The sequence below is a fragment of the Salminus brasiliensis genome, chromosome 11 (assembly GCF_030463535.1).
Source record: "Salminus brasiliensis chromosome 11, fSalBra1.hap2, whole genome shotgun sequence".
NCBI lineage: Eukaryota > Metazoa > Chordata > Actinopteri > Characiformes > Bryconidae > Salminus > Salminus brasiliensis.
The window spans coordinates 8,561,839-8,585,026 of NC_132888.1; the positions used below are offsets into that span (position 1 = coordinate 8,561,839).

General features: G+C 39.2%; 1 protein-coding gene across 1 annotated transcript; it reads left to right on the forward strand.

Annotated features, from left to right (window-relative positions):
- Positions 1-1,418: 1,418 nt before the first annotated feature.
- On the forward strand, positions 1,419-14,880 carry LOC140565695 (nitric oxide synthase, inducible-like). Its single transcript, XM_072691739.1, has 25 exons — positions 1,419-1,478; positions 1,625-1,717; positions 1,942-2,090; positions 2,202-2,364; positions 2,703-2,794; positions 2,895-3,036; positions 3,412-3,551; positions 6,547-6,721; positions 6,830-6,931; positions 7,077-7,271; positions 7,544-7,629; positions 7,730-7,874; positions 8,112-8,216; positions 9,533-9,579; positions 9,769-9,943; positions 10,026-10,146; positions 11,695-11,773; positions 11,856-12,049; positions 12,201-12,367; positions 12,886-13,096; positions 13,205-13,292; positions 13,408-13,529; positions 13,891-14,039; positions 14,229-14,423; positions 14,842-14,880. Exons 1-25 carry the CDS (start codon positions 1,419-1,421, stop codon positions 14,878-14,880), a joined length of 3,234 nt encoding a protein of 1,077 aa, XP_072547840.1.
- Positions 14,881-23,188: the final 8,308 nt, after the last annotated feature.

Sequence of the window (23,188 nt, forward strand, 5' to 3'; positions counted from 1 at the left end):
CCAGGATGTCTTCTGAAACCAAGCCTTGGTGGATTTTGTGGTATGCTTGGGATAATCGTCCTGATGCATGGCCCAATGATGCCCAAGCCTTAGCTTCCTCATAGAAGGCATGACATTTTTCTTCTTGGATTTCCTGATACTTGTCAGAATCCATCGTGCACTCCACACACTGCAGGCTTCCAGTGCCAGAGTCTGTGCCTGGATATTAATTAAACAGCCATTAACATGGTAAAGCAGCGCCAACCAGCTCCTAGAAGATCTGGCTGTAGTTATAAAATCCTGGTTAAAGACATGTCTGTTTACATGAGCCTACAGCTGAGCTCTAGAACTGCATTCCTGCTGCAGCTTCTTTCAATGCTGCACTTTCATCTGATGTTATTTTATCTATTATCTATTTGTTCTTTATCAAGGTTCTTCACCCTCACACATCTCTATTGCAAACACGGCTCTTTCACCACATTTCTTAAAGAACTATTTAAAGTGTAAATAAAATCATATAGATGGCTTGTTGTTTTATGATGTGGTTGTTCATGTAGAAAGCTTTTTTTGGCATCCACACCTCTGTCTATAAATTTCTTGAAATTAAAAGCTTCAAAAGCACCCTTCCCCCTTTGCTCCTTCAGTGTTATGCAATCTGTGGTTTGGGTTTTACCTGTTGAAATGTTGGATACTCTGATGTTTACTTTTGGTTTGATTGTTGGAAAATGTCCCATGGGTGTCTGGATGGGAAGCATCTGCCTAGGCTACCACATTTTAGAAACTGTCCCACCCTCCCCAAAACATGTGACCACTAAATGCCTGGAGTCGGAAGTCCAGTTTTACCCAAATCCAAGGCAGGTGCAGTCTATAAAAGCCAGTATTGACCAGGCTGTTCTGCTGCGCTCCAACGGCAATCTGACATCTAACTGAAGACTGCAACCGAGGAAAAAAAGGTAAACACAAGTGCCTTTCCTGAACATCTGTCATTCTTTTATTACCTTCTGTTTTTTAATTTGCATCTGCGTTTAGGAAAACAACAAGAGAGTAATGCAGTTTATACTGTTAATGTATTTAGTAAATAGCAAACATTATTTTTATTGTTGTTATCGTTAATGTTATTATTAATAACAACATGTTATGATTTATGATGATTATTATTGTTGTTGTTGCCATTATTATTATTATTATTATTATTATTATTATTAATATTATTATTATTATAACATTCTGTCTTTTTACCATTTAAGAAACAAGTACATACAATTAAGCATAAATACATGAGACTCACCCACTAATAATAATATATAGTAGTAATTGTCTACGATATAATCATTTTATTATTATTATTATTATTATTATTATTATTATTATTATTGTTGTTGTTGTTGTTGTTGTTGTTGTTGTTATTAGAGACTGGCTGGTCTCTAACTGAGGAAACCATGGGGAAGAAGGTCCTTCAAGATGATGCAAAGGTGCTCCCACATGGTCAGCTTAACAAGGTCAGTTTAAAGCTGTTATAATAACATATGATTGTGGTAGGAAATGTTGAAGAAACCTACACCCACATGTGTCAACAAATAAAACAAAAAATAAATAAATAATCAACAAAAAATAAAACAGGTTTGTTAACTTTCCAATTCTACAGCTGTCCATCAGTCGGTGTCCCATGTCGATGAGTGTGAAAAACTTTCAGAATGGCTCAAGACACCAGGACACGCTCTACCACCGAGCTGTCAAGGTGGGTCCCTTACAGCACGGTATAAAAAACCTCAGAAAGTTACTAGAGTCATCTGTATATATCATATCATGCATTCATAGTATTAAAGTTTATGCACAAATAAAAACTGGACAAAAGGGTACAAAAAACCCCCCCTTGAGATCAAATGATGTGTGAATACATTTCAATAAATTATGTATTTTATAACATCTGTTTTGCTGATTTCTGTCTGTGTTCCCTTCCAGAATCACTCCTGTAAACCCAAAGTGTGTGAGGGTTCAATCATGAACCCAAAGTCTTTAACTCGATGCCCCCCTGTATCTCCACCAGCACCCAACGAGCTTCTCACTCAGGCCATCGATTTCATCAACCAATACTACAAGTCCTTCAAAACGTAGGTCCACTCTAAATACAGGCTTGTGTAAATTTGAATTATGCTCCATGTTAATGTAAGTAGAAGAGAGAAGTGGAGTGGAGAGAAATCATGCATACTTTTGTAACACAGGTCTAGGATAGAGGAGCACTTGGCCCGTATTGATGAGGTGGCCCAGGAGATCGACGCCACTGGAACTTATCAGCTCACCACAGAAGAGCTGGCGTTTGGGGCCAAACAGGCATGGAGGAACGCGCCGAGGTGCATCGGCCGGATTCAGTGGGCCAATTTACAGGTATGAGAAGATTGCTGGCTGATGTTCAGACCTCAGAGACTCACATAATTTTTCAGTCACTGACTCATTGGGCATTCCTTTTTCTTAAGGGGCAGTGGTGGCTCAGCGATTAGAGCGCCGGGCTATCGATAACAGGGTTGTGGGTTCGATTCCCGGGCTTGGCAAGCTGCCACTGTTGGGCCCTTGAGCAAGGCCCTTTAATCTCTCTGCTCCCCGGGCGCTAGAGTTGGCTGCCCACCTACCGCTGTGTGTGTGTTCACTACCACAGATGGGTTAAATGCAGAGGACACATACATGCACCTTTACCTTTTATGACTTGGTCGGTTGTTTCTCCTCAGCTGTTTGATGGACGTAAATGCAAGACTGCTGAGGACATGTTCCAGTTCCTGTGTGCTCATCTTAAATTTGCCACCAATGGAGGCAACGTGAGGTAGGCTGGTTTTAGAAGATGCATTGTTTTCGTCTTGGTCTTCTCCTTATTTTTATGTTGTTGAATTTATGTGTTATTCTAATTGTCGGTATTTCCACAGATCAGCTATCACAGTGTTCCCCCAAAGAACCGTCGAGGAACATGATTTCCGTGTTTGGAACAGTCAGCTCATCAAATACGCCGGCTATCAGAGGAATGATGGCAGTGTGATTGGGGATCCCGCCAGTGTGGAATTCACAGAGGTATCCATATCCACTTTGGTCTTGTTGATGGCCTTATGGTCTCATGCCAGTGTTTCTCAACCCTGGTCCTGGAGGCACTCTGCCCTGCACTTTTAGTGCTTTCCCTTCTCCCAACTGATTCAACTAATCAGGTCAACTAACTAGCCCTTTCAGAGTTGCAGGGGTTGTGTGAAAGCAGTGAGTCCACTAAAATGTGCAGAAAAGGGTGCCTCCTGGACCAGGGCTGAAAAACATGTATGTCTTATGCAGCATAAGATGTAGTAAATTCAGTGAATGTTCGTTTTGCTCATTTTCCAACTCTGAAATAACTGTTTGTGTATGCACTGGGTTGTAGCACAGTCTACAATTCCTAATCCTAAATCTGCATTTCATCAGCTTTGTATCCAGCTTGGATGGACACCAAAGTATGGCCTCTTTGATGTGCTGCCACTGGTCCTGCAGGCTAATGGAGAGGATCCTGAACTATTTGAAATTCCCCCAGAACTGATACTGGAGGTTCATATGGAACACCCACAGTGAGTGATAAATACTTTCTGAACAAATTCTGAGATTTTAAAACCCTTTAGCTTCTTTATTGGTTCCTTAATGAAATCAGGGTTTCATGTAGTGATACACATACACTATATGTCCAAACATTTGTGGACACCCCTTTGCACCCATCTGTAACACAGATGTAGAAATGCACACACATAGCTTATCTAGTCACCGATGAGAAGTACTGCCAATAGAATTGGACTCTCTTCAGCAGATAACCACAAACCTACTGGCATTATGTCTATTGCCAGCTGTGGGCTAGAGGGGTATAAAGCCCCCCAACATTGAGCTGTGGAGCAGGCATCAGTGTTCTCTGGAATTATGGTTGGTGCTCCATCCAGTACTTTTACGATGAGTTGGGGAGTTGGGGATGAGGTGGGATGGGGTGGTGATCATCATCCAACATTCTGACCTCACTGATGCTCTTGTCACTGAATGCAATCAAATCCTCACAGCAATGCGCCTTCAAAATCTGATAGAAAGTCTTCTTGCTTGGACAGAAGAGACAGTTACTCCAACAAAAGCAGGATACACTTGTTTTTATTTCCCTTGATTTCTGAAGAAACAATGAATGGGCAGGTGTCCCAATACTTTTGTCCATCCAGTGTATCTTAGATATTTCTTTTTAGATTATAGCATATAGAGCATCCTTAAACATGCTTACTTATTTAGGTGTAGTCATTACAGTCTTTCATAGCTCTTTAAATGTCAGGCTTATTACACTCTATGAGTTCATTGGTTTGTTGGAATTCAGTGATTACATGTTTCTTAGTTGGAAAACTTCTGGGCATTTAAGGGGTTAAAAATGTTTCATTGTGGCTCAGTGTATAAAACTTGCCATTCAAACAGCTTTCAACTTTAAAATGTTCATAAAAATGTCTGAAAACTTTCTGAGCAGAGTCAGTCTGGGCTTTTCAAACCCTTTATCTTCTTTATTGGTTTCTTACAGTTCAACCAGGGTTTCATGCAGTGATAAACATACACTATCCAAACATGTCCAAACATTTGTGGACGCCACCCATTGCTCACATAGATGTACAAATAGAGAGAGAAGAATCCTTAAATGGTTCTTTTTAGGCACCTTTTCAGGCTGTTGCAAACAACATCTTGGCATTTACGGTTCAAACAGCTTGCAACTTACAATTAGAAATTACAGACCTATGAAAAAAGAAATTTATATGAACATGGTCCTGTTGTTTTTGTTGGAAAACATATATGCCTGGAATGCCGAAGAAGTGGGTCATTCAGGACTACGCTCAAGCAGAGTGCCTGAAAATACAAGACAGTGAGAGCATAAGAAGTGAGCCTTAGTGGGTTTCGTAAACACAAAGCTGTGTTTCAGTGATTGGCTAGTCTGTAAGTGTTTACTTCAGAAATTACAGCTGAACATTTTAATGTTAGCAGAGGTGGTATGAGATGCAATCTCAATGAGATCTAGTGATAGATCAAAAAGCGCGAAATTTGCAGGTTGGTTAGTTGTATTTGGTCAGTGTTGTTTGTGCAGACCTCCAAGGCTCTTCACTGGCTTAAGGTCTCTCAAGGCAGCTTGTGTTCTACTTGAAATCGTAGTAAAACTTGACTAAATCTCCTGGCTCCACGAACACAAGAATTCCTAAGTCATTGAAGCCTCTGTCATTGAAGGGTCTGCAATAAAAGAACCCTTAAATCAACCATCCCTTCATTCCTGAAGATCAGGGTTGGAGTGCCAAAGCCTTTAGTCCTCAATAAAACCTGTCTCTTTGCCACATTCTTTCATCCAGACACAACAAACCAGTTTCGCCTGCCCAAACTAAGGAGGTCCAATGGCCACTGAGGCTTTCCTATTCCCAGAACGCCTCAACACTTCACTCCCAATCTACTAATTAGCTTCCTTGAGCTCTGTGTGAATTTCAATGAAGTGCTGTCAGCTGGAGCCCGCAATCTGCTCCCGAATCTGAAGTACTGAGTAATGTAATGAGAAGCTGTAATTGAGCAAAGAATGGTCTATGGGTTTTTGGTAAGACGCATTTAGGTCTAAATAGTATATTAAATGTAGTAGACACTGATCAAATGTCTGGTTCTGCCCCACACTTATTCTTTCATCCAGCCCACTTATTTAAGGACTTCATTGGTTTCATTAAACCCAGGTGCCAGAAAACGGCCACAGTTATGTCTGTTTTGGACTGAAATCTATACAAATGTCCCACATTGAAGGTCCAGGGTCAATGTTACATGTAGCCCAGAGTTCAAATGCTATGACAAACTGCGGCTGCACAGTACATTTAACATAGCCAAACTCTTTAACTTGTCATATTTGCAAGCAAAGTCTATTAACTTGGTCATATATGCCACAGAATGCCAGAGAAAATTTCCAAAAAGGGCAAAAAATCTTATCTTAGCTAACATTATATTGGCCAACTAATATTGTCTAATTGGCTGTTTTTAGTATCACATTATATTTAATTAGTAGACCTAAACCTAAACTACTACACCTAAACCTAATACTATATCTATACTTAGGCTAATTTATGCCTAGCCTTAACCTAACATCCTGGTTGCACATGTAAATATAGGTGCATATAGATCAATAGTGGCAGTGTGAAGTTGGGACTTAAGCGGTTTGACCAATGGTTGACATAGATGCAAGTAATGTAGACCAATACTGATGGTAAGAAGTCAGGACCAATTTGACCAATGGTTGACATAGATGTAGATAATGTATGCAAATACTGGAGCTAAGAAGGTGTGTTTAAAGCTGTACAAAGACTGTATAAATATACAGTGATGTAAAATCAGTGCGGAATCCAGGGAATTTTACCCAATTTAGAAATCCCAGCCAGACGCATCCCACATCCCCAAAAGAGAACATGAGGGGAAAAGGTCTGGGAAAAAGAAAATGTCTTAAAGATGTATTAAAACAGACATTAACCACTGCACCTATGTATACTCTATATCTCTGACCCTTTATTAATTGATGGTGATTTCTTTTGTATTTAGTTACGAGTGGTTCAAAGATCTGAACCTCAGATGGTACGCCCTGCCTGCAGTGGCCAACATGTTGCTGGAGATTGGTGGTCTTGAGTTTACAGCATGCCCCTTCAATGGCTGGTACATGGGCACTGAGATTGGAGTGAGGGACTTCTGCGATCCTCAGCGCTACAACATTCTGGAGGTGATTTTAGCACTCTATTTAACCAGAACAATGCAGGATAGTATAAAGGTTTAGATTATGGCACTGAGTTCAAACTAATCCCTGCTTCTGTTGCCTTGTGTCCTGCAGAAAGTTGGTCGTTATATGGGCCTGGAAACACAGAAGCTGTCCTCACTGTGGAAGGATGAGGCTCTGGTTGCCATCAATGTTGCTGTCATTCATAGTTTCCAGGTACATTATGTAAAACAAATGCAGACCCAACATTTATTACATGCTTTTGATGATTTTTAATAGGGTCCACTTATTTATGTGGGTCTAAAAATAAGCTGTAAACGTAGTCCTCAGTTTTTGAATGCTGCTTTGTTTTACGCTCCAGAAAAATAAGGTGACCATCACTGACCACCACTCTGCAGCCGAGTCCTTCATGAAGCACATGGAGACTGAAGTGCGCCTGCGTGGGGGCTGTCCCGCTGACTGGGTCTGGCTGGTGCCGCCCATGTCTGGCTCTCTTACCCCAGTGTTTCACCAGGAGATGATCAGCTACATCCTCTCTCCGTTCTTCTACTACCAGGTATTATTAATGAACATCTGTATATTGAGGGTGTGCTCATCAACCATCCAATTATTTAAGCTAATTTCAGCTTATTTTAGCTATAGTAACGAGTCTTCTTAGAAGGTACAACAGGTGTGGTGACCCTGAATGCACTAATTAAGCCTTAAAAGTCCTATCTTTAATTTGCTTATGTAACAATATTGTCACTCATTGGCTTTTCTTCCATTTCACCTAATCTTGTGGAGAATTGCTTAACGATTTCCTGGTCTGGTCATTTCTGCTGTTTTCAGTCTGACCCCTGGTTGACATATACATGGAAAGATGAAAAGAGAGGTCTGAAAAAAGGAAAAATGATCACCTTCAAAGGTCTGATAAGGTGAGGCAGCGTCATAGCACTCTTCTTCTCAACACAATTTTAACTCCTACAAATCTGTACTAAATCTGTACTATATTACGACTGTTTTTCACATCTGCAGGGCTGTGGTCTTCTCTCAAATGCTCATGCAAACAGTCTTGAAGAACAGAGTGCCTTGCACCATCCTCTACGCCACTGAAACTGGGAAATCACAGACTTTTGCCAAGAAGCTCAAGAAAATACTCAGCTGTGCCTTCAACCCCAGGGTAAGACAAAAGCGCACTGTTCCTTGAGGAACCTATGGAGGTTCTTTAATTGGAAACTGTGGAGAAATCTCTTAAGGTGCTATGAGGAACCTTTAAGATACATTTTTTAGAAGAGAAAGTTTCCTTCAGGGTTCCTCAAAGCACCTAAAGAGGTAAAGAACCTTCAAACGTTCTCCAAGGATCTTATACTTTTAACAGTGTGGACCGAACTTACGTTCCTGCCTCTTTCTGAAACAGCTGCTCTGCATGGAGGACTACAATTTTCATGAGCTTGAGAAAGAGCGTCTCCTGATGGTGGTGACCAGCACCTTTGGCAATGGAGAACCTCCAGGAAATGGAGTGGTATGGACACTCATTCACATTAAGCAATTCATCATCTGTGTTGAAATATCATCTACAAAATGTCAAAGCTCTCATTTTATTATAACATGTTATAAAGCAGCAGAGCATGGAGCTCGGCCTTTGATCAAGATTAGTAATATCACAAGCGAAAATATCTAAACTTAATTGCTCAGCACCTTAATAACTTAAACACCAGCCCACTGTTAGTGAGCAATTCAGTCAAGAGTGGAGTATGTGCAAATGGTACAACTAATCCCATTGGCCAGGTTCATTGTTCAACAGATGGAGGGGCTAGTTGTAAGAGTAAGTCCACCATCATTGAAAAAATATGGTGAAGATGAGACGTGAACTAGGGCTTCACGGTATATTGATTCAGCATCACTATCGCAATGTGGCAATAGTCGCATTGCAGAACATGCAGTGTCACCTCAGGCAAATTAAATCAAACATGTGCTTTGCTGTATGATACAAGAGAAAATTCCCAGTGTTCTCATTTTCCATCGCATATCTGCCCAGGATTATTTATTTTACTCTAATATTGGACATACAGAGTGCATTATTAATATGTTGGATCATTAGCATATTGTGACTTCTGGTGAAATCTGGAAAACAAATACCTGTTTTTTAAAAAATGTAAGTAATTTCAGTATCATGCAGCTCTGTATTAAACAGAGTGACATGTAATCTATTTAATTAGGAGATAATACATTGTTGCAGTCCTGCAAAAATCAGATCCAGTATCCAGATTTTTATCCAGATCTAATAGGAATGCTCTTAAAGTACTCCCAAATTGAACTCTGTGTATCAGCTCACAAACATCTAAATGTTTTAAAATATCTGTGGAAATGGGTGGAGTTCTCATTATTTTATTGGTTGACTTTGTGACTTATAATGCAGCATGACAACTGATCCAGCCACGTGAAGGCTGATTATTAGCATGGCCAGTTCTCACTGTGAGTTATTTATGCCTTCAAAATGTGTGACAGGCACCCAGAGGATGGATAAAGTATCTAAATCCAAAATCACTGAAACTAAAATCACTGAATTTAGTTAGTTACTTACTTTTATTATTAATAAAACTGAAAACGGAACAATGGAAAAATTACAATTTTTAGATAAAAAATTATGTCTGACTGGGCGAAAATTCACAAATGACAATGCTATGGGAATATGACCAGTGAGAAGATGACCAAAAGTATGTCCAACTGTTTACATAAAAATCTATGCTACACTTTGTTAGTTTGAGTCAGTGTTCATGGCAGTGTAACCATTCATAACTAATGTTTCTAATGTAGTTTTTTTCTTCTTTTTTAAAGAGTTTCAAGAAGCACCTTTACAGCATTAAAGACCTGCAGAACGTCAGGTAAGTCCAGTTCAGTAAAGGACTTAGCAATGCCCTTGAAGAACCACTGATGGTTCCATAAAAAAACGTATTTGTAAAGAAGATGAAGAACCATCACTTTTCTAAATATGGTACAAATTCTGCTTTGTAGCTCTGTTATTTTGTAAGAGTAAGAGTATGCCCTAATTCTCATCTGCTCTCGTCACACAGGTACTGCGTCTTCGGCCTCGGCTCTCGGATGTACCCGCAGTTTTGTGCGTTTGCTCATACTGTGGATGATAAGCTTGCAGAGCTGGGAGCCAAGCGTGTGACCTCCATTGGAGAAGGAGACGAGCTGAATGGGCAGGAAGAGGCTTTTTCAGCCTGGGCTTGCACTGCGTTCAAGGTTGGTGAGGCACCATTCATCTTAAATGGCAATAAATAGCATTTTTCACTTTGTGTGAATGATCTCTGGTTTTGTGTTGTAGGCTGCATGTAAGGAGTTTGGCGTTAAGGGTCAGCTGTCAGGGGCTGAGCGTCTAACAGACAGCTGGGACCCTCAGAAGCACAGAGTTCAGCCTGACAGCTCCACTGTAGACCGCATCTCAGGTACAACATCCAACTTCTAAAGTGTCTAATGTGAGGTGATGCTAAATGAATGGAAATATATTGGGATACACAGTAAGGATTTATATTAGTTATATAATTATATTTTTCCGCAATAGCAGAACTCATTTCAAATCAGTGGGAATTTTGTGTTAAAAGTGATAAGTGAAAAAATTGAATTCCATTGATCACAACACTATTCTGTAATTAATTCTGATTAATCACAAGTTATAATGCTAGCTAGCACATACTTAAAATTTTGGGCCGGAGAACAAATAAATGTGCCTAATAAACTGTCTAGAGGAATCCAGGTTTTTTGTTTCTTATAATATAATATATGTAGTTTTGAGACCTTTAACTTTTTAAGAGATAAATGGATGATCAGTCATTGGTCTGGATTAAGCTAAAAGGTAATAGTAGAGTAGCTGTGTGTGTGGCGGGTGGGGGGGGGGGGGGGGGGGGGTGTTAGTTAATTATGAAATTTAATCCGTATTTCAACATAAATAAAGTGTAATCTACCCTCCGAGCTCAAAAGTAGGGACGCTGTGTTTACATCTCTACATCTCTAAATAAAACCCCTAATACGTCACTAGGCTCTGTAAAGACAGAGAGACCTGTCTTTAGTTGGGGCCTAACTTGGTATGATGATTAATTTGCATTAAAACAGGATTGACAGCACTAATAATATAAATAATTATATGAATCTTATATTATATATGTCAGATACTGAACTGTACAGACCAGGAGTGCACAATGTGACTCGATATGGCTGCATTGTGAATTCAAAGAGCTTCTGAATGAATGTCTATGTTAGGCTGTATTTAATTACTCAAACTGCACATAGAAATGTGAGGCACAGGGTTTTAAAGCTGCAGTGAAATAGTGGAGAAATCAATAAGCTCAGGACAAGGGATTAAGTGATTAAGAGACCACCTGCAGACTCCACAGGGGTGTAATTCTATTCTATTCTATTCTATTCTGGTTCAAAAAATGTAATTGAGAAATAAAACAAAATCTGTGGTATTCTTCCCTGTTTAGCCTATTTTTCCATGTATATGGACTATAAACTAGTAGGCGTTTATGCCTTATATGTTTTATACATAACATGCATGCATATTTTAAGCAGTATTCCATGCAAATTTATTGTTCCTGATCTCCCCATACAGTCAGGAAGTGGAATATCGCACTTTGCTCAACCACTAAAGGACGCACTTTACACATGCATTTTACAGGCTGAGACATACAGCAATATGACTCAGGTTACACAGTGTTATGCAGTTCTCACTTACGCAGTTCTGCCCGCTTCACCAAAGCTACACAGTGCTGTTTCTGGCATGCCGAACCCAGAGTAGCAACAATAGGGGTGCTATTCTCCCTATTACAGTCAGTGGAGCATCACAGTGATTTTTAAGCTGTGATTTGGAGGTAAAAATGTTATGCTATGCTATTCTCAGGGGTAGTACATCCAGTCCTGAGTCTTCAGGTGCTATTAGTTCTGCTTTAGTTGTGTGGCCACCCTGAAACCCCATACTGCCTTCTCTCCTTTAACAGCTCTCTCAGCACTCCACTCCAAGGCTGTGTTCTCCATGAAGCTAAAGAGGAGGAAGAACCTACAGAGTCCACGATCAAGGTTGGCTCTCAAACCTGAAGTGTAGTTTTCTTAGTAGTTTACTCTCGTAGTTTGGTTTGCTATAATGTAAATTTCTCTTTAGACGTTCTACAATCCTGGTAGAGCTGGAGGTACATGGAGGAAAAAAGGATGTTCTGAAATACGCTCCTGGAGATCACGTTGGGGTTTTCCCAGGGAACTCGGCCGAGCTGGTGACTGGCATTCTGAAGCACCTCCCCAATGTCCCTCCCACCAATCAGACCCTCCGCCTTGAGTACCTCCCTGACTCCAGCTTAGGTAATAATTCATTCATCTTCCATCTTTTGTCAGATATGGTGTGTCATGGATAAGTGTAGGCTGATGGTTGAGATGATGGAGAGCATGTTGTCCATGATTAGGTCTTGAGAGATTTAATCGTACAATCAGGGATCTTTGTGGTGTCCTGCAGGAGGCACACAGTGGCACACTGATTCTCGCATCCCAGCATGCCCTCTGGCCAAAGCTCTTACATACCTCCTGGATATCACCACTCCACCTTCTCAAAGCTTCCTGCACAAACTTTCACAAATGACCAATCAGGATGATGACCGACAGCGTCTACTGGCTCTTGCAAAGGTGCTCTTTCTCATTCTCATTAACACAACTGGTAAACCAAATATAGCATACATAACCAGTCAAAAGTTTGGACACAACATTGCCCCCCTCCCCAGTCATGACATCCTACATCCATGACAACTACAGGTGGCCCCAGAATCCTTTCATTGCATTTGGATCAGTTTTAAGATTTGGATCAAAGTTTAAGATTATAATCAACACACATTTAACCAGGTGTGTCGAAACTTTTGACTGGTGCACTTTTTTCATCATATAATCATTGTAAAATTGGCTTAAATGTAAAAATGGCTTTAAATTTAAACCAAATTAGGACAAATAAAAAGTTTGATTGCAATGGAAGTTTGAAATATTGGTCCAAAACCGTTTTTTACCCCCATATTACTAAAATAAAATCTAAAAATATGATTATTTAGGTGATTTTTTTACTTTTTTAGATGTAAACTGTTTGTAAGAGTAACTTCATTCTTGTGTACAGTATGTTTGAACTTCATTGATCAAATTGCGCCGTACTTCTGTAGGACTTCAAGGGTTACTCAGAATGGAAGGAATTCCGTCGGCCCAATTTCCTGGAGATTCTGGAAGAGTTCCCGTCCCTGGAGATCTCTGCCGCCTTCCTCCTCAGCCAGCTGCCCCTGATGAAGCCCCGCCTCTACTCTGTTAGCTCCTCCCCTGACCTTTACCCTAATGAGCTCCACCTCACTGTCTCTGTGGTCAACTACCGCACTCAAGGTAAAGTAAAATCTATACACAATACTATTGTCCACACAGAGAAGGACACAGCGATGTTTACAATGATTTGTCTAGTTGACTGAAATCCTAATTTGTTTATTTACTCAGGTGGGCACGGTCCTCTGCATCATGGTGTCTGCAGCACATGGCTCAACACCCTCAAAGAAGGACAAATGGTGCCCTGCTTTATTCATGGGTACGAACGACACATTCCTTTTACTTCATGTTTAACAAGAAAAAGTGCAGCGACCAGTTGAGTTTGAATTCCAGTTTAAATGTTTGTTTATTTGCTTTTCTAATGATAATTTCAGGTCTAGTGGATTCCACCTTCCATCAGACCCCAGTTCTCCTACTATTCTAATTGGAGCTGGAAGTGGAATCGCCCCCTTCCGCAGCTTCTGGCAACAGCGTTTTCATGACGTGAAAAAGACAGGTACTCAAAGCTCCAATACGTAGACCTAGAGTCTATTTTTGGAAACAGAAGAAATTATGTGGACTATTATGTGGAAATATGAAGATGCTTCATGCCACAGAAGAACCTCTTTGGGTTCCATGAAGGACCATGGTTGTAGTAGAGATGTGTGAGTGTAAAGGACCTTTAAATTGGTAAAGAAACTTCACACTCACACATCTCATTCTTTATGGACCCAAAAAGTTCTTCCCTGGCAGAGGTGGGCAATTTCAGTCACAGGGAACCAGATTCCTGCACAGGTTTGCCCACCCCTGTTCTATGGGATCATTCAAAGAACCCTTTAAAACACCTATTTAACTAAATGCGTAACTTTTGCTTGCAGGTCTGAAAGGGAGTCCAATGATGCTGGTGTTTGGCTGTCGTAGTTCGGACACAGATCATCTGTATAAAGAGGAGACTTTTGAGATGAGGGAAAACGGCACTCTGAAGAGCATCACTCCAGCATACTCCCGCCAGGCTGGACATCCCAAGGTACGCCTTCTTCACTTTTTTTTTCATCTGAATATTTACTGAGATCATCCACCTGACTGAGAACTGACACCTTAAGTGCATCCATCTGTTTCTGTTTGTATCTTAAAATTATAATTGTAAGAAATTACATTTATTTGCAACAGCATAAGATAATAATCAGCAATAATAACCATTGTTCTTTTGGGTTAGGTATATGTTCAAGATGTCCTTAGGAAGCAGCTCAGTGAAGAGGTTTGGCAGGTCCTTCACCAGAGCAGTGGGCACCTGTATGTGTGTGGTGGCATGAACATGGCCCGAGACGTCGAGCACACCATAAAGGAGATCCTGGTTGGCAGACTGGGAATAACTATCAAAGAGGCTGTAGAATATCTGGAGAAACTAAAGGTGACCACTCATGGTGTCATGGGCACCATATATAGGCTCTTGATCTACATATACTTCACATCATTAAGGATGCTTCTTACCTTCTAATAATTGAATGGTGGTCTTGAACCTTTCTAATATCCAAGAGAAAATCTCTTTGGCCTCCAGTCGTCTACGTAGTCGCCCTAATAGTTGCTTATCTGGTCCAGAAAGAGCTATTCTATTGGCAATACTTCTCTTCAGAGATTTGCACCTCTGTGGGTGCAGAAATGGGTCCAACTTAAAGTAAGAGTACATTTATTAGAAAGGGGTGTCCGCAAACATTTGGACATGTAGTGTGATATTGGATACAACTGCCAAATGAACTAAATATGAATGTAGTCTAAAAGTCCACACATGCAAAAACTATTTTTAATGACTTCATGATTTCTGTTTGCAGGCTGAGAAGAGGTACCATGAAGATATCTTTGGGGGCTAGATCTAGAAGTCTTCTCCACTTTGGAGTTTTGAGGATTTTAGTTTCTTTCTCAATATAACAAGCCTTTTTTCATCCGTGTGATGTCATTTTTTTTTTACTATATTTATTTTACCATTTTACTTATTATACTACCTAATATATGTTTTGAACTTTATTCACTATTTTTCATTACTGTATCTGTAACTGGATCAGCTCTCTGGGTGGTGACTCAGTTCCATGTCTGTAATGGAATATGTGAGGTTTGCTAAGAAATGTGAAACTTTCTTTAGTTGCTTCATCAGGAATGTTGTGTATATGGCAACCTTATTGCTAATTTACGACGCACCAAGGCACCAGGGCTTTGAGTACTGCATCACTGAGTGATTTAATACCGAGATCAATGTCCTTATGTAGAAGAATTGTATATCCCAGATATTTTCTAATGCAGAGCTTTTCGCTGTTTTCATTTCCAACATTTTCTAAAATCATTCTTGCTGTTGGACAATTAAGAAAATGATTTTCTCTATTTTCCAGCTTCTTCAGTGTGTACAAATAGACCTGTAAAATAAACATTAATATCTGTTCATGCTTGTGTGTATTTATTCCCATATCATGGCTCTCATCTCTCTATGGATCTGTCTGGGTATGCACATATGATCTAATGTTAGTTTACAAGCTGCATGTGAATATTAAAAGAGGGCAAATTAGACTAAATAAATGAATAACAAATGAATAAAATAATACAAATAAAAACATAAAAGTAGAAAATCCTGCAGTGAAATATTGCTACCTCTACAGGTACACTCAAATACACAAATAAAAGTGCTACAAAAGGTAGAAGAACCACTTTTGGTTCCATATTAAACCGTTTTTGATGTGGATGTGGTCTTTAAATTGATAAAGAACATTTACATCAAAAGTATTTTGGGTCTTTTTAAAGGTTCGTCCCACTCACACATCTTTATGACAAACATGGTTCTTTATGGGACCATAGGTGATTCTTCTATGCCATCACTCAAAGAACCATTGCACCTTAGAACCATTTGCTGTTAAAAGAACATTTGTTATTAAAAATGCAATTAGTAATTAATAAAGCCAGAAAGCAATACATTTGGTGTAGGGTTAACTATTTCCAAACCTAACCTTAATGAAGCCCAATATTGTTATTATAGTTTAATTATTAATCTGAAAAAAGGGTTAGCACAAAAAATGTTAAAATTAGACAATTAGACCTACTTATTTAATACAAATTCAAGCTAAATGTCTGATTCAGGAGGTGAAGACAGCCAAGTATATGCATTGAGGGAGTCATTTAGTTATTATTTGGTGTATACATTGTGCCTAAAATATACATCAAGCATTATTAGTAGTGAGAACTCAGTATAATTAGTATAATTTTTAAAACAAATTCAATAAGGATAGTTAACAAAATGTTTATCTGAGCAATGTGAAATGTACCCCCAATTCTAGCCACATTCTATAAACATGGTGATGTTGTGCATGGCCAGAAAGGCCCCATCACATGCTATTCATTTTGATTCCAATCATGGTTTTGCAAAATTATCCCGTGAAAGGTTTTCAAGGGTCATTTTTAAAATTTTTATTTTTTTTATAATTGCTTCAAAGAACCATTTTTAAAACTCTGTGTGTAACAGTGCATGAGCTATTATTTATCAGTAAATAAAATAAAGTAAATATCATTAAATATAATTAAGGATAAGAGGTTTAGACGATTATATGCAATAAATGTGGTTTTGTACTGTTAAAAATATTGATTCTTTTGAGCAGTAGTGTGTTTCGGGTGGACTACTAGTTTCCTTTACCCATTTATGGACTTCTTCCTCTGTGGACAGCCTGAAACACAGGGGAAACAGGGCGGTGGAGCTGATATCAGAGCCTGCTTCTCTGTTCCTCCAGCAAATGATGTAGGTTTTCCTTCTCTGCATGACCTTTCTGTTCTGTTTGGTCTTTCTTCACCTACTTAGTGTAAATTCCTACACTCATGATTTGTCATTAGGGGGCAGTGGTGGCTCAACGGTTAGAGCGTCAGGCTATCGATAACAGGGTTGTGGGTATGATACCTGGGCTTGGCAAGCTGCCACTGTTGGGCCCTTGAGCAAGGCGCTGGAGTTGGCTGCCCACCGCTCTGGGTGTGGGTGTACTCACTGCCCCTAGTTCACTAGTGTGTGTGTGTGTGTGTGTGTGTGTGTGTGTGTGTGTTAAATGCAGAAGACACATTTCGCTTTACAGTGATAAATACATGCACCTTTACCTTTGTCCAGCAAGACAGCAGGATGAACTAATGAGAGGTAGTGGAGCCCCCTGTTGAGCAGATAGAGGCTGCACTCTTCTTAGATGAAAGCTTATATATATATATATATATATATATATATATATATATATATATATATATATATATATATATATATATATATGATGTATATAGTTTGTGTATAGTTATATGATGTGTAAAGTTTGGCTCAGCTCGGCTCTCATTGGTTGAAAGTCTATCAGGTATGATATCAGGATAATGAGTCATAAATATTAATCATGTATTAAAAAAAATATTAAATATATTAAACAGACTCCGACTGTACTGAAAGAAGATTGGAAGACTACAGGTTGGATTATAGACACCACACTCTACAGGATAATCAGGAAAATTATAGTTAACAATCTCCCTAAAAATCAGGAGCAACTTGGCCTCAAAATCAGCCCGCAGTGTGGGCCAGGCATACACAATTAATATCATCATATTTGCAACAAATTTTCATGAAATCTTGCTTATTGAATTGTCTTGTAAACAACTCATTCATTTCCTTCGAGAGGTCCTTCATCAGGTAAGGCTGAAGCAGCACAATGGTAGTGAGGTTCTTGAACTGTATGAACCCCCAGTCTTTCAAAGCTTTCATCTAAGAGAGCCCAACAGGGGGCTCCACTACCTCTCATTAGGTCACCTGCTGTCCGATGATTACAGAGTCTTGCTGGACAAATCATGAGTGTAGGAATTTACACTAAGTAGGTGAAGAAAGACCAAACAGAACAGAAAGGTCATGAAGAGGAAGAAAAGCTACATCATTTGCTGGAGGAACAGAGGAGCAGGCACTGATATCAGCTCCACCTTCTTGTTCCTCGTTGTTTCAGGCTGTCCACAGAGGAAGAAGTCCATAAATGGGTACAGGAAACAAGTAGTCCACCCGAAACAAATTTCTGCTCAAGATAATTCCGATTTTTAACAGTACAAAATACATTTTATGCAGACACACATCTAAACCTTTTAAATATTGCATGCTTACTTTTCTTTATTTTATTATTTATTTATTTATTTGTTGACATTTAATGATTGACTGTCATTAAACAATTGATAACAATTGACTATGCCTTCACAATTCACAAAACACAGCTCCTGGACTAAACTTAAATAAATTGTAAGCAAAGTAAAATGAATAGCATGTGAGTGAGGCCTTGTATGGCCTTTCTGGTCATGCACACCATCGCCATGTTTGGCAAAAAAAGGGATGGCATACCAAGCACCTGATAAGCACTGACTGAGATATGGTGGTGAATGATGGTGGTCATTCATGCTTTGAGGCTTTTACTGCTAGTGGTCCAGGGGTCTCAAACCAAGGTCCTAATAAATTCATGAAGTACCAAAAGGCCTCTCTATGAGCCTTTTGCTTTTTTTCTAGGATGAACTGGGGAGTTGGGGAAGACAAGGTGGGTTGGTGATCATCCAATATCCCAACCTCACTAACGCTCTTGACCTTGAATACAATGGAATAGTAGAAAGCCTTCCTCTCTGGACAGAAGACACAGTTACTCCAACAGAAGCAGGATCAACTCTACTTTAATAGCCTTAATTTCAGAAGTAACAATGAATGAACAGATCATTTGTGGGTGTTTTAAATTTACTCTACAAGGGTTTATCTTTTGAATAAGGAACAACAGTGTTTGGAGTTCACAAAATGTCACTTCCTTGTATCAAACTTTCATTATTCAGCGATGCCAAGAATAATACAGTTTGACATCCAAGAGCCCTTTCAATCAGCAGGCTTTAAGAGGTATGTGCCATTTACAGTTGTTCTCTGGTATTGGGTCTTTCTTGCCTCTAACTATTACTATGACGTTTTTCTTTAGTACTGTGATGGATTCCTAAAACTAAAGGAGGTGGCTGTAGTGGCTGTGTGATCTCATTTCATTTACACACATTGTTTCTTTATTGAGTTTTTTATAGAGGAAGTTCACTAAAAATATCTTGACTTTCAATCTACCCAACCCAAAGTTTCACTAACTTGATTTTGTCCCTCTCAGCAGGAGGTCCATCATACTGTATAATCCTTGAACCTTCATCTTATACAGGCCAGAAACCGATGTAGCTTTGATTTGATTGCAACAGATGTCGTGGAAACATGAGGACTGAATTTGTTCCAGTAGATGTAACACAGCCCGACTGCCCCTAAGGAGGGACTTCACAGACATATGCACAAATAAAATAAAAAACTGATTTATGGACTTCCTGGTAATGACGACACATTTTGTGGGAAACTGAGCCACTGGATTAATGAAAAAATAAGTTAGGTTATATGCCACATATATCATAACAATGCTGAAATGACCAGACTCGTTCGACGGGATCACTCTTCAGGTATTAAGAGTCCTCCTGCTAAACTAGGAAAACCTACTTTTAGCTACAGTGAAATAGATGGTCATTTTATTCTTAGGCCCAGTTTCCCAGACAGGGATTAAGCCTAGTCGTTGACTACATTTACATTTATGGCATTTAGCTGATGCTCTTATCCAGAGCGACTTACAAGGTTACTCATATTACAGAGTCGGGCCAATGTACTGTTAGGAGTCTTGCCCAAGGACTCTTATTGGTGTAGCATAGCATAGTCACCCAGACTGGGAATCGAACCCCAGTCTCCCACATGGTGTGGTAGCTCACTGACAGGTAGCGTTGTTATCTGTTGTGCCACACCAACCACCAAGAGAGGGTTGGAACTGGTCAGAGCCGAACAGTGGGAGCATTATCTGTAAGTTTAGCGACGAGACACAGCACAGAACTGCAATTTTCGAAAGAACTGACCATCACTACACACAACATTCTGAATGGATCTTCTCCACTGAAAGGAAAATTTAGACTAAGACAAGGTTTGAACCCTGTCTGAAAAACCAACCCTTAGTCTCTGACCATCTTTTACTTTTCTTAACTATTATTTTTATTTTATTTAGTGCTTAAGCCCTTAACACTAATAGAGCTTATTACACACAGTAACTACAGGGTCTTCTGTATAAACTGGTGGGTCTATTCTTTGGTAATAGAAGTTTATAAAAAAACACTTTTGGCCTGTTGGTGGTCCATAGGCTGTTTAGGGAAAGTATATTTTTTGTTGTTTTATGTTTACAATGATTGACGTACTCATTTATTATTATTATTATTATTATTATTATTATTATTATTACTATTATATATAATAATAATAATAATAATAATAAATTAATTCTTGCTCGTAGATGTTTTGTAATTTTTAACAATTCAAATGGTTTGCTCAAATTAGATTTCTACTTTCTTCATTTTTTTCATAACTTGCTTGTTTTATGCTTGTTTTATATTATTTTCAGCCTATGCTTTACGCATGTATCTAGGCTATGCTGTTTGAGTTTTAATAAAGGTTGGTTAATTAATTGAGTGATTTAAATGCTTCTCCTGAAAACTCACTATTTTATGTTATGTTTTTGATTGGACAGCAACTAAATGCATTTATAAATAATCATGATTAATTTTAATGTTTCGATGATTTTAATAGACAAGCTCCTGAGTGTCTCAGCTGTCTAACCTATTGAAACTATCTATGGGAGATTGATGGTTTGATCCCTGGTGATGCCACAGCCTGGGAGTCCCAAAGAGCACATCTGGCATCTCCCTCCCACTCTCTCTCTGGGTGGGCAGGTTGTCCCTCTTTGTCCCAATGGGGGTAGCACTGTGTGATGGGGGAGTCCCCACTAGTGGGTGGTAATTGGATATAATTGGAAAATATCTACATTTTGAATCTTGTGGAGTAATCAGATAATAACATCAGACCCCTCTCAACAAAGACCAGCTTTTCCAAAAGTTCCCAATCTTCTCCGTGATTTATGATGATTTTAATGCTAAGATGCTTATCATGAAATCTGTCTTGAACCATTGAAAACTCCGACACTGTTCATTATCCAAATGTGAATAAATACTCATTCAGTCAAGATGCACAGACAGCAGACAAATCTAATGTCCTTTAAGAAAAAGAATCCCCTAATACATCATGTTCTTGTCTGCAGACAATGTTTCCATGTAGGCGTGTAACGCTATGAAAACAAAGAAATCTGTGTGGGCAGGGTGCATTCTCAGACCTGTTAGCCTTTGAGAAACTACCCCAAAGAAGCTCCAGATCTGACTCAGAGGACAAGCTCTGAGTTAAAAAAAAACAGAACATGACACACGTGGATGTCGAATGTTTGTATTGCAAAACCTGTTTTTGTTGTCATATCAAAAACAAGCCTATTAGATTACTGAAAGTTTCCCATGATACCCTGTGTATTAATCACTAAAACGAATGTAAGACTTTTGTTTTAAAATCTGATACATCGATCAAATAACGTGAGGTTAGACATAAACAGAACATGAAACAAGGATACAGTCAGCAGATTCTGCAGATTCTAACGTTCATACCGGAACTGCCCGAGCTGTCCACACTCATCGTTCTATGAGCTATGCTGTAGAAGAACCACTTATGGCTCCATGAAGAGCCACATTTGTGAAATACACTATATGTCCAATTACTTGTGGACACCCCTTCTAATAAATTGCAGCCATTGCTGACACAGATGTGCAAATGCACACACATAGCTTGTCTAGTCCCTGCAGAAAAGTACTGTTAATAGAATAGGACTTTCTAGAGCGTTGAGCTGTAGAGCAGTGCAACTGTGTTCTCTGGAATTATGGATGGAGCTCGATCCAATACTTTTGGGGTAGGTTGAGGAGTTGGCATAAGGTGGGGTGGTGAACATTTAACATCCTGATCTCACTAACTCTTCTGGACACATGAAAAAAGTTCCTCACAGCAATGGCCCAAAATTTAGTGGGAAGTCTTACCTGGACTCTTACCAGAGACGGTTACTCCAACAAAAGCTGAATAAACCTTAAACCTTTAGTGTATCTGATAAAGCTGATAGGTTTAACACTGACTGATGGAGAAGACAAAGTAAGAAAATTCACCAGCAAGTTCAGAGCTTTATCTGTGTGTCTATGTAGCATGTAGAGAACATTGTCCATGATCCGTCACACCCTGGACATCACCTGTTCCAGTATCTTCCCTCAGGTTGGCGTTTCAGCCAGTTGAGGATCAAGACCTTCAGACTACAGAGAAGCTTCTTCCCACACGCCATCACACTCATGAACAGCTGAACATTACAACACTACATTCTGAATACAGTCTACTACATACATACATCCAATCCAGATGTTCTCTTACTCCTTCTTTCTCTGTACTGCACTTTATTTATCTGATAGTGTCTCAGAACAATCTGTACTACCGTCTCAACCAGTGACTCCTCTGTTCTCCATATTTATATCTATTTAATCCAGTCTGCACTGTTCTTTACTGCTGCACTTTCCACTTCACTTTAAATATACAACTCTGCACATGTTAAGTTTACAGGTGTGTCTGTGTGTGTATTTCACTGTGTGTGTGTGTGTGTGTGTGTGTGTGTGTGTGTAGGATGGGTGTGTTTGTTACTTCTGTAATGTCAGTTATCATGCACTGTGAGCTACTGTAACCAAAAACAAATTCCTTGTATGTTTAAGCATACTTGGCCAATAAAGTCAAATTCTGATTCTGATTCTGTAGATGAATATGGTCATGAGCAGGTGTCCCAATACTTTTGTATTTTTGGTACAGAACTATTATTTAAGGTTCTTTAAACTTTTAAAATGTTCTTCACAGACTTGGTAAACATGGTCCTTAAGGGTCTTTATTGATACCTTTATTTTTGTAGGTATAGTATAAAAGCTCATAGGACAGGATATAGGATTGAGCTCAAATCTCAGTCAATGTTACAAACTGCCAGTTTACACCTGGCTTTGACATGCGTTTTGTGCCCCAATAGTATCTGGATCTACTTTAACCAGATTCTGTTTACACTTGTCACTAAAATGCATCTTCATTGTGATCAGATGAGATCTGATTATACTTTCCCAGTTAAGAAAACACACCAATACCAATCACTTCCCTTTCATTTTCTGGAAATAAAGAAAAAATAATTCTCAATAGATGGTTCTCAGATTCTTGTAACA

Coding starts and splice junctions, on each gene's coding strand:
- LOC140565695 (XM_072691739.1), top strand. CDS start 1,419: ATGGGGAAGAAGGTCCTTCAAGATGATGCAAAGGTGCTCCCACATGGT. Junction 2,795..2,894: donor ACCAATGGAGGCAACGTGAG/GTAGGCTGGTTT, acceptor GTATTTCCACAG/ATCAGCTATCACAGTGTTCC. Junction 12,050..12,200: donor CCTCCCTGACTCCAGCTTAG/GTAATAATTCAT, acceptor GGTGTCCTGCAG/GAGGCACACAGTGGCACACT.